General features: G+C 35.2%; 1 protein-coding gene and 2 pseudogenes across 1 annotated transcript; 1 reads left to right on the top strand and 2 right to left on the bottom strand.

The window, feature by feature from the left end:
• Positions 1 to 1110: 1110 nt before the first annotated feature.
• Positions 1111 to 4480, bottom strand: LOC120125583. The gene is made up of 6 exons (XM_039143983.1): positions 4103 to 4480; positions 3929 to 4017; positions 2822 to 3588; positions 2049 to 2181; positions 1404 to 1741; positions 1111 to 1316 (listed from the first exon to the last, which is right to left on the bottom strand). The coding sequence occupies exons 1-6, from the start codon at positions 4275 to 4277 to the stop codon at positions 1187 to 1189; spliced, it is 1632 nt and encodes a 543-aa protein (XP_038999914.1). The 5' UTR covers positions 4278 to 4480; the 3' UTR covers positions 1111 to 1186.
• Positions 4481 to 7069: 2589 nt separating this feature from the next.
• On the top strand, positions 7070 to 9166 carry LOC120125550 (annotated as a pseudogene).
• Positions 9167 to 9797: 631 nt separating this feature from the next.
• LOC120125534 lies at positions 9798 to 12361 on the bottom strand (annotated as a pseudogene).
• Positions 12362 to 12655: the final 294 nt, after the last annotated feature.

The raw sequence follows: 12655 nt of genomic DNA, 5'->3' as shown, positions 1-12655 counted from the left end.
AACAAAAGTAATTTATAAATTTATTCGTTTCATAGGGATCTAGTTCATTTCCTAAAATTCGTTTTGAAAGTAAACTTGAGTATAATTTTTCGAAGGTATGTAATTTGAAAGTATAAAACTTTGCCTAAATCTTAAAAATAACAGTTTAAAACTATAATGAATCAAGATTTTCTTAGCATAGAGGATCATTTCAGTATGTTGTTAAAACAACCCGTCAATAATACATACTATAACAGTATAGATGTCTAATGGAGGAAACCATTGTTTTTTTCTTTTTCTTTTTAGCAATTTCTACATAGGGAAATAGTTGAAAAGTTCTACTCCTAATGAGTAAATATATTTTTGATAATTGAACGTTATTTTTTAATTTAACGGTCAATAATAAACAGTTATATATGATTTTTTTTTATTTTTAGATCATTCACATCATTTTATTTTAAGTAAAATCAATAAAATCATTTTATTTCATCATCCACACAGTAAGTTACCACGTCAATGTTATAGATCGTCACATTGATATTGTAAAATATTATATCAACGTCACAACTTGTCATGTCCTCATAACGATCAACATTTAATTTTATTTATCAAAATATCAAATTAATTCTTTTATCAGTTTAATGACCACATTAAATGGGAAAATAAATTAAAAGATCAAATTGACTTTTAGAAAAACATTTAAAGATCTCATATACCATTAAACCAATAACTAATTTCTTCCCACTTTTACAAACAATAAATTTAGACAAGGCCAGGAATTCTTGTAAAATAATAAATTTAAACAAGATCAAGAATTGAATGATGTTATGAATTTAATAAACCGAATTAATAGGATCGTCCCCACAATAAGCCTTTGTAATAATTCAATCTGAATTAATTAACCAATATATCGAAGATCTGACAACTAATGTTAATCAATTCAAATTTGGATTGGGAGAGTACTAATACTCGTATTTATCGCGGATACTAAAAGTATTTAGATTATAAAGCAATTTAATATTCTATCACATTCTTCATGACATTAATGAATTCAGACTTCTAAGATCATCACTTGTTCGAACAAATGTACAAAATTAGAGCATATAGAAACATAGCATCTTTTCTAACAACAAAAGATACAAAACATTTCAGTGAAACAAGTAATGCCGAAATAAGCTGGCTCAGATAACTGCACTTCAAAAAGTACTTACTTGGTGGTGGTCGGCGAGGTCAGCTTATTTTCCTCAGCTTCATGTTTCAAGGTGGTGTCCCCGCCCATCAATTCTGAAAAACCTTCCACCTTCACTGGTGGAGCTCTAACAACGCCGCCCATGTTCCTGCAAAAGATGTTCATATTTGGCATATTATTGAGCTGAAACATCTTTTAAATAAAAAATTAAATGCTCCATCCGAGCTTTTCTTACATTGTTTGAGAAATTTGTGGGGACATCAACTGCCTGAATTGATTGTTAGATTGAGAATGAAGACTTGACATTGCAGCGAGTTGCTGCTGACGGAACTGCATTTGCTGATGTCGGGCATTGATAGGATTAAATGCATTGTTATCCATGGGCAGTTCTGATGGGTTTTCAAGCTTAACTTGCACTAAAGGTCGGTCTTTATCCCCCATATCCATAACAGGACGAGGGGTGGATGGATGGCGCCTAAGCATTCTTTCCAACTGCTGCTGCTGCTGAAACGATAAGTTTTGAGTATGAACCATTTGCTGCATCTGTGGATGCATTTGTCTCGTCATCTGAAGCTACACCATCAAATGATCGAACAAATGTTGTTAAGTAGACCACAGCATGCAAAAGACTACATCAAAAGGTAAAGAACGCAATACAGGAGATAAGTTAAAACAAGGAGCATCTCTTATAAATTTTCATCCGGAACACAAAACAATTGCTGCACATTCAAAGAATTCGATGTAATCACCCCCAAACACAATGTCAGCAGAAAAAAATAGATAAAGTCCAGAACCATACAGATTTCAGAAAAAGTTGTAACCATAAAAAACCAGCTTGCTAATGGTAAATCCAAGTCTAATGAAAAAAAACTATACATACTTGCTGGGCCATTCGGAAAGCATTTTGGTGTTGTGGCTGCAACTGAGACTGGATTGCATGCATTTGTTGCTGAGTTTGCTGCACTAAGTTCCTGGTACTATCTTTGACAAGTTCAGCTAGAGCCCCAAAGTTACTGCAATTAAAAAAACATGTTAGATAATGCATCTCAGAGAGAAAACTTTATATAAAGGGGATAAAACTAAGAGATCAAAAGGGACACAGATGTATGAAAAATCAAAAAGTTGAGATGATAATGAGAAGTCATACAAAAAGACAGACACAGACATATGTTACATACATGTGTGTGGACGTCTCTCTCTCTCTATATATATATAACAATCTAACTCAAAGGGAAAGGATAGATTCAAACCAGTAGTTTAGCTCTTATCCAAGATGAACATGATTTTTTCAGAAACTGTCTAAATTAGGCATCAATATAGTAGTATCTTAATACTGAAATTAGATTCTCACATCAGGATGAAATATGTCAATGTAAATTCAATTTAAATCATAAATTTATGTATAAGCTATTCTAAAAATTTGTTTAAATTAGTAATTAAAGGTGAACCGTGAACCAAAACTAAAAAATTCTTCCTCCACCAAAATGTGCCAAAAAAGTTCCATGACAGCGCCTCCATGCAACATAAATTCTCTTTTATAGCATTCTAGACCAATTAAATAGAGCACAAAAATAACAGTTTTGGAAAGTTCAAAGCAGGACAGGGAACTAGTACCAATTCCATAAAGTAAAGCAAACTGAATTTCAAATTTACCTATATCCTGACGTTTGAAGGAACATCCTGATTAATTCAATGGCGGAACATTGTTTTCTGTAATTATCAGTAAGAACTTTCAGATTACGACCAAGTTTAGAAATATGACAACTGAGAAACTGAGAGAAGACTTCCACAGGAGCTTCTGTGGCACCTTCAAACCCAACACCAGTTAGTAACCGTGCTATGACCTTTCTAGAAACTTGTGATGCTTGCTCCTGACTAAGATGCTTCTTGGGAGTCTTCCCACGGTTTATGTTTGCACCTTGTTCCATATTAAGGTACTCGGGCCTTATACCAAGCCTCTCAATCATAACAGGACTTCGGGTTGAAACCTGTGGTAGAGTATCCAGAACTCCATAGAACTCTATTGTCTTCTTATCCCGCACTCTGGTTGTTGGAGGGAGGGGACTATCGGGTACACAGTTCATCAGAAACATTGTTTCAGGAAAGAAAGGGGTGTCATCATCGGCCGAGGTATTGCCATCTAGACCAGTATTTCCATATCCCATACGCTGATCATCCTGAAATGCCACTCGTCTTCTCTTATGCTTCTCAAGCGTTCTAAGATACACAGTCATTTCCTCTGGGGTACGTTTTTCAGACTCTCGGTCCCCCAAAGACAACTTATAGGGTCTTGTAAGTTTATACTTCTCAATAAATTGATTATACCAAGTCTCTGGCAACTCTTCATTCCTATATCTCTGGGATAAGCTATCAAATTCCGGTTCAACATACCGTGATCCGGTACTAAAAGATGATTTTGACTGATTTCCGGAAAACGGGAAACAGTTAGTTAAATTAAACACACGGTCAAAAAACAAGAGCAACAACGTCTGGATATAAAAATCAAACAGAACTTCTAAAAGATTGTTTTTTTGGAGGAGAAAGATGAAAAGTTGAAAGAAAATTAACCTTTTTTTTTTCTAAATGCAAATGCATGATTTTACTCGTATAAAAAATTAATATATTCGAAGAGAGAATTAATTTTCACTGTTTACTAAGTCGTATGAAATTCATAATAATTTTGTTTTCATTATTTACTGATATTTGCACTTTAGAAAGAAACTACAAAACTGAAAGCTGAAGTAAAGAGAAAAATCAAACCTTGGACGGTGCCGTATTAGATGCAGCAGCACCATCCTGGGACGAACCCTCCAAAGTAAAGTACACGTCATCACCGTGCAATTGTAAATCTAACCGAAGCAAAAAATAGTAAGTTTTTTTTTCTTCAAATAACTAAATACCTCCATTCAGTTCATTATTGGGGGGGAATCTTACAATTAGGATTAAGCTTTGAAACAGCAACTGAAGAAGAGGAGGAGGAATTATTATTAGCGGCGTTGGTAGGATGGGATCTGAGGAAGAGAGCGACGGTGGCTTTATCAAACAAGAGGGCACGACATCTGAGCTGGAGATGGATCTGAGCCCTAGATGTTGAGTCGTCAATGAGCATGAACGATTCCCAAGCCGAGGGAGAGGAGAGAAAATGAACAAAAGAGGCGTAGGTTGAATCTCCCAGCCATTTCTCTCAGACGCCGCACGACTCCAGCAGCCGAGCTAAGTCGTAGCCGCGTCCGTCGTCGCCGAAGAGCCATTATTGTTTTGGTGAGGAGAGAAAAGACTCGCGAGTTTTGAGATTTGGATACCGTTATGGGTCTAAGAGCCGAGAGATTGGGTTGGCAATTTTTTCTTGTATTGTTGGGCAAATTTTGGGCTTTTTGGGTCTGATTCAAATATTAATTTTGCTCCTTTTTTTCCTTTTCCCTGTTTAAAATATAGTATAAGAGAACACTTCAATCAAAGAATGTAACATTATCTTTAATAATGAAATTATCAAATATACAATTATTTGATATATGAAATTAAAAAATTCTATATAATTTATTTTTTCATATGAGAGATATAATTATAAAATATTTAAGGACTAAAATAATTTTTTTATAAAAATTGAAGACTAAAAAATCCCTAGACTTACAACATACACATCAAATTATTAAATGACATGTATATTCTAAAAAGTAAAATGAATTAAAAGTGATCCACTAAATCTAAAAAAAACATAGTTCTAAACCCTTTTGTACCATAGATATAACCATTTATTTAAAATATGGTACACGACTGTGAATTTGTATTTTATAACTATGTTCAAAATATTATATATTTAGGTAAATTTATTGAACTGATAAAAAATTAATATATGTGATATCTTAGCATAATGAAATCTTGAAATTTCTGGTAAGTTTATTTTTTCGGTAAATTATTCTTCTAATTTGATTTAAGAATTTATGATTTTGTTTTTAGAATTTATTTTAGAGGTTATTCCGTCATTAACTATGTAACGATAGTATCAAAACATTACGCTTTGGGTATTATATATCTATCTATCTATCTATCTATCTATCTATATATATATATATATATATAATGAATCTAATGTTTTAGTATTATTCTTTCTCATGGTCATAATCTTTTTCTACCATTGTTTGACTATTGTTGGTCATTGTTTAGGATAGAACTGGTTTCGAAATGTTCTCTTCTCTTCACTCTTTCTTATTCTCGGTTTGATTTTTTTTAAAATCGACAAAACTTAAATAAAAATTTTGACTTTTCTTGGTCCAATTTGCAATCTTCATTGTTCGATATATATTTTTTCTCATTCTCAACCTCTCCACTAATTAAATTTGCAAAATATAATACTTTAATTCATGTGAATAAAAAAAGGAGTCTAAAAAATTGGAATCGAGAGAAAATTTTCAAAATATTTTAAACCAATTTTTAAAAAAAATCAAACTAAATTAAATACTCAACAATAATCAAATGACGAAAAAAATAAAATTCAAAGGTTCAGTGAAAAAAAAAAAGAATAACCAAAACAAAAATACGTACAAAATTGTGTGACCAAAAACATAATCTATCCTTATTTTTTCTATACTCCATGATTATATTTTTTTTCCCCTCCAGTTTATTAGTTTGAAATTGATGGTGATGCTCTCAAGTTCAAGATTACATGGTGAGGATCACAGTAGTTATATGCTTGCGGCTGATTGATCCATGCATGAAATTTTGTTTATTTTGTTGGTTCATTTTTCGTGTTTAATTCGCATTAGTTAAACTACTTGCTATAATTTGCTTTGAATTCACTTTTTTCTTTATCTAACTTACTCTTCTTTGAAGCATGATCTTGCTTTCTGGTAATGTCTTGGGAACGTAGGGTGGTCGGAGTTCGGACCTTCTATTATTGGTCGGTAACGGCGGTCACTATTTGGACAGTCCTAGAGCTTGCAAGAACGAAACAAAAGTGAGGCGATATCAGAATTAGGGGCATACTTGGATAATCTTGTGACAATTATTTATATTGGTCGGACGAGTTAATGTGCTAGAGAAATTGATCTTATGTTCCATTCTTGAAACTTGTTTGTTTTTTGAAAGAATCGAGCTGCCGGGTCTCTTCCATGGTTCGAGTTTTATCATTCCTTTGGAGCTACTTAACTGGTGAGGCCTAACACTTTCAATTTTTGGACATGATGGTTATTAAATCATTCTCTCATTATTTTTGTTATTTAAATGATTTATCCTTAAGAAATTAAAAAGAGAAAAGTAGTTGAATGAATATAGGAGAGATTACCAAAACATTTTGAATAATTTAAGCTGGTTTTTAAATTTGCTCTGGTGTTCCTAAGAATAACCAAATTCCAAAAATATGAAAACCATTTTTCATTTTTATCTTCTCTACAATTATTTGGTTATAAACCAATTTACCAAAGGACTGGGATTGGAAACCCTCCGCCCCCGAATTTTTTTGGGGAGGATTTTCCTCTTTCTTCATCCCACAATTTATCAAGTTCAAGGTTGAAGAGAAATTTGAATGGAGAAATACAGAAATTTTTTCCTTTCTTTTGAATGTCTGATAACAAAATTTAAATAGCGACCTCAACTTAACGTTATAAATTGCTATTTAATTTGATTCTTTTCATCATTGACGTTCACTTTAACACGGCTTGGATTATAGTGGTTGTGAAAGGTATTTCATGATTATATCTCAAGGTTTTTCTTTTATCCTTCTATTCATTGTTGTTGCTGTTGTTGTTGTTGTTGTTTTTTAAATGGGGTTGTTTATTTCTTGTTCTCGATACAAAGATATGGATTTGGATTGGTAAAATGGTGATATCTTAGTACATTTCATGCTTGTTCATGCAGATACAAGAAGAGGGATGGTAGAAGAGGTCGAGTCAGAAACGGAATCAAAATCCGAGGTTCTTACGAGCAGTGAATCACTATATAGAAATAAGGATCCACCGTCGAGAAGGGAACCGGAAATGCCCGTCCGGGTAACGTATGCCGATATCAGAGGCCTTTGGACCAGCAATTCTGCCTACTATCCTTATAAGCTGCCGCCTGTTTTCCCGAATGGAAGCGAGATTCTTATTCTTCGCAATGGAAGAGTGTGATTGAAAACATCAAGAAGAAATCAGCAAAAGGTTTCTCTATTATCCCTTCGCTGACAAATAATTACGATATTTCTAGAAAGAAGTGGAGGAAATTGTCCAAACTTTATTGCCCCAAGGCAGTTGTTGTCGATAACCCATTGTGGAAGACTTTTTCTTACTTCGACCTTGCGGCTGCTACAGATAATTTCATCCCTGGTAAAAAAAACTTAATTAATTTACATTTCAAGCTTCTTCTTTTTGTGGTGCTTTAGTTTATGAATTATGATATTGATTTCAACGTATGGTTGTATTTCATCAAAATCTTGCAGAGAATTTGCTGGGAAAAGGGGCAATGCGGAGGTATACAAAGGGCATTTAACTGATGGTCAAGTTGTAGCAGTGAAGAAGCTAACAAAGAATGAGAAAGAAGAAGATAGCCAATGATTTCTTGTTAGAACTTGGGATCATTGCTCACATCAATCACCCGAATGCAGCTCGCTTGATCGGATTTGGTATTGATGGAGGCTTGCACTTAGTCCTTCAGTTTGCCCCTCATGGCAGCCTTGCTTCTGTGCTTTTGGTACTCTACTATGCCTGTTGATCTCTTCCGCTGGGGAAAAAAACAAGCAAAGTATTGGATCTAAATGGCTTAGAATTATGTTCTGCACTGCAGGATCAGATGAATGTCTAGATTGGAAGACAAGGTATAAAGTGGCGACCGGGATAGCAGAGGGGCTGAAATATCTCCATCACGACTGTCCTAAGCGCATTATACACCGAGACATCACGGCCTCCAACATATTGCTCACCGAAGATTATGAAGCTCATGTGCGTAATCTCCATGTACCTATGTCACCCGGATCCAACATGAATGTATCTGACAGGGATATGTTGATCTCTCTTCTCATTGCAGATCTCGGATTTCGGTCTGGCAAAGTGGCTACCAGAGAATTGGCATCAACATGTTGTCTATCCCATCGAAGGAACATTAGGGTTAGGCATGCAGCTTCTTTTTACATCTTCACATGAAGTTATTATCATTACTCATTTCGTTAGGTCAATAACATTGGGGATAATATGTAAAATTGCCTCCAGATATTTAGCTCCGGAGTATTTTATGCATGGGATAGTCGACGAGAAGACCGATGTATTCGCATTCGGTGTTCTACTACTGGAGATATTAACAGGCCGCCGCGCAGTTGATTCGTCCCGACAAAGCCTCGTGATTTGGGTACATCTTCTACACCAAAGCAATCCAACATTTATTAATATAATCAAGAAAGATATGAACTTCGTTTCCATGTTTCCGATACAGGGGAAACCACTTCTGGAAAAAAATAAAGTGAAGGAATTGGTAGATCCTCGACTCGAAGGCAATTACGATCAAACCGAGGTGAAACGTGCAATGTTAACAGCTTTCTTGTGTATAAACCACTTAGCTAAACTACGTCCAAGCATGAGTAGGGTAAGCACACGAAAACAACTTCGAACCACCTCCAATTCCATTCAATCCTTTCGATGAACTGAACATTTGTCGCGATTTTCCAGGTCGTGGAGTTGCTTAAGAACGAAGCTGGTCATAGAGTGGCAGAAGGGTTGTGGAGGGAAAGCAGTTATAGTAGACGGTTGTGATTTGCAAGATTATAATCGAGCCAACTATCTGACTGACCTGGACCGGCATATGCAGCTGGTTTTGGAATAATGGGTTTGTTGGATTTGTGTGAATTTGGAACAAATCAATGAAATGTTTTTCTTCTTCAGGTAAATTTTGAGCGCCCTTTGTTGTTTCGTTTAGACAGAGGGGTTGCCATTGAAACACTCTGAAGATGATTGGGAAACCGGCGTCAATGCCCACGATTAAAGGAGAAAATTAGAGATCAGATGTCATTTGTATAATATTATACTGAAACGTACCAAAAAAACTGTTAATATTTTTTTTATTTTTTATAATTTTCAGAATTCAAATATAGATAGATATATAGCAGTTTGCAACGATTAAATTTATTGACATACTTCTGTAAATTTAATTGAAGATCATTACATAATTACATTTATAAAGATTTAATTTAATAGCTTGTTAATACTTCTTTTCTTTCATAACTCGAAAAACATTGTGTAATGGAACTATTCTTAAAAATCATTTTAATAATTCAAATAATATATCTCTCCAGAATTTGTCTTTTTCACCAGTCAATGTCATAGTTTGACTTCCATTAAAATCAAAATTTTACTTTAAGTAAAAAAGATTATTTTTATTATTTTACTGACGTGACAAATTTCATCATCAATTGTATTGGTTCTAACGTGTATAATTAAATTTACTCAAATATTGTGAAAGGGGACTATCCAAAGTTTTATAGAAAATGATTAAATGAAATTTTAATTTAAAATCTCATTTAAAATTATATAGGCTGTAGTAGCGCTTAATTATATGATTATTATAATTCAATGATAAGCTTGAAAATGATAAAGTATTGAAATACTAAATATATATAATAATAATATTGATCCTACTTATATCAATTTAATAATATAAAAATAATATATCATCTTAGAATCTCATTTGCAACTATGAAGTTCTCCTGTTTCATGTCCAAGATCTCGCCTTGGAATCTCGCTGCTTGGTCACTTGTGAACTTGAATTCATCATCTTGACACTCGCTCTCAAGGCCCATGTTATTTCTTCTTGAAGCTCGCACAAAGACGAAAACCGCTCCTCACTTCTTTTTTAGTGATACGCCTTTCTCCATCCAGGCACTTAGTTCATCGTGCGCTTCTCTCAGATGTTCGTGTAATGCTTTCGCATCGGATTGCAGTGAATATTTCCAACTGTTACTTCCTTTTTGCTTTCGTTTTTCCTTGATCTTCTCAACCTCGACCGATAATTCTTTCACTCGAGCCTTAAACATGTTTACCTCTTGGAAAGTGGTGCTGAACCTGCTCCAGAAATCCAAATTCTCTTCCAGCAGTTCATCGATGTCCATCTAGAACTTGTTTTCGATTTCTGAAGTAGTTCCAGATTTTTCGATTTCTATCATCGAATCAAAATCTTCTTTTACTTCTTTCTCTGCGTGCAGAGTGTTAAATCATTACTATTTTTCTCGGAAATCAGTGGTGTTGGTTCAGCATATGATCAGCATTGTGTGTTTTTCACCAAGACCTGTTTGGAGAAGGCTTGGTTTCTCTTCTAAGGATCGAATCAATTCATCTTTATGGCGTTACTCTTATTAAGTTCTTTCAGCTGCAACATTATGTCGAGCATCCCATCCTGGTTATTTGCCTTGACTTCCTCTCCGTATCCTTATTCCTAAGCATTTAACTGTATTCCATCAACAGATTCTTCTCTTTATCTTCCATTTCAACTTCTTTTGATCCAACTTTGTCGATGGTGTTCGCTTTCGAAGACGAGCTCCTGCATCGACGTTTCCCACTGCTTTCAGGTCTTCACATTTCTCTGAAGGCTTAGAATTTCATTGCTCTTTTGTTCTTCAGCAGACTCTTTTTTGGATTCGGCTTTTGCTGGAGAATCTCCTCAAGCTCCATGCCTGTTTTTTCCATCTCCAACTTTTTCTCACCATCTTTGATCCCCTTCTCTTTTGATGATTTGACTGCCATGGATGAGCTCTGTTCTTTTTCGAACTTCTCTTTGATACTAAGAACTTTTTCGGAAAGGTGATCAAGACTACAATGTGCTTCAGTGAAATGGGTCTGGAGACTGTTGTTTTGATCTTCAAAACTCTGGCTAAAATCCTGAATCTCATTCAACTTCTCCTCCATCTCCCTTAACTTCTTCTTCACATCACTTTTCCCATCAATTATGTGTCCTTATCATCTTCCAACACTTCAATCTGAGCTTGAAGTATATCGTCTCGGTCCGTAGTCTCGCAACAAGAATTGACTGAGATGCGACCACATTTTAAGTTGATCACGTTGTGCACGCCTTCATCGATCTTCTTTGACATCTCTGTCACACTCAATGATCCATTAAGAAGACCTCAACTGTTGCTTGATCTTCTCCCTCAAAGATTCTATTTCTTTCCTCTTCTGAATATCATCATTGTCACCCGTTGCTTGTTCTAATCTTTTAAACTCTTCTTGATTGAGCTCAAACTTCTTCTTCAAGGCATCCAATTTCTTCCTCGAAACAATAATCCTTTTCTTCTCAACTTGAGCTTCCTTGGCGGATATCTCCTGTTTGTCCTCGAGTTGAGCCAATGTATCGCTGCAAGATTTCAAATCCGTCACTTCCTCCATGACACAAGCCTCATCATCTGCAATCGCCTTACCTTCATCAACTCGTCCTCCAAACTACGAAGCAGCACGAATCTCTTGGATGTCATTATCTAATTCCCAATACTTGGCCATCGCGCACTTGTGCGTGCTCCGACCAAACTCTTTCTCGGTCTGCACTCCAGGATCCGTTCTGAAGCCTATGAATCTCATGAAGTCCCTCAGGTATACTCAAACCAGATTTCGGAATCAAACTAATACTCCTTTTGATTATCTTTTGTTGCTTCCTCTTGATGCTACTAAACCCTTCACATCTTTAACTGTAGGCTTCGGAACCTTGGGAACGGCCAGAAAATTGCCTTTTAAATTCTCCGGGACATATGGGATATAGCCGCCTTTCGAGATTTCCCATGACTTCTTCGCGGACTTGGGTGATCCGAATTCATCTTCATCCTCCATTGCAAACTGGAGCTGCTCCGGAAAAACGGAAGCAATGATGCTGTTTGCATTTTGTAGCTCAGTTGATAAGCGTTAGTATCTTTCAGCTAAAGCTCGATATGCCTGAAAAGATTCTTCGACAAAATGGATCAATAGTACATTTCGGCTCTCCTCACAAACGAGTCTCCATCTTCTTCGAGCAGCTTAAGAACATTCTTTACCTTTTCATCCATATCTGCATTTTCCCCATAGTTTTCCAATCATACAGATAAATCATATTCATAAAATAAAAATCCCAGAAACTATTATATGTTTTCATGTAATTTGAATGTTGAAGTAGAATAATTACCTTGAAGGTTTTGTTCCATCCATTTGGACTGCTTTGTTTCTGATATGACTAGCCCCACCATGAATATGCATTATTAGCTTCTCTCTGCAACATGTTTTGAACTCCTTAATCTTCTTTGTTTTTGGTTATGGGAATATGATCTTGGAGGGGAGCAGACTAAATAAGCCTTGAAAGTGGCATGTACCTTTGGAAAACAAAATCAGTTTCTAAGTCTCAACCAATATTATAACACCACGTGGCATATTGTATTTTCTTTAAAAAAAAAACTACCAGGGTGCTCAGCTTTAACCGACTTCTCTCTATTTAATTCAGATAATTATGATAATAATAGTAACAATAAATTTGTCAAAAAGAAAATCAAAGCTCATATAATCTGTTAGCCCGTTA

The sequence above is a fragment of the Hibiscus syriacus genome, unplaced genomic scaffold, assembly GCF_006381635.1.
Source record: "Hibiscus syriacus cultivar Baekdansim isolate YM2019G1 unplaced genomic scaffold, ASM638163v2 tig00110432_pilon, whole genome shotgun sequence".
Classification (NCBI taxonomy): domain Eukaryota; kingdom Viridiplantae; phylum Streptophyta; class Magnoliopsida; order Malvales; family Malvaceae; genus Hibiscus; species Hibiscus syriacus.
This window is presented reverse-complemented; position numbering and strand designations above follow the sequence as displayed.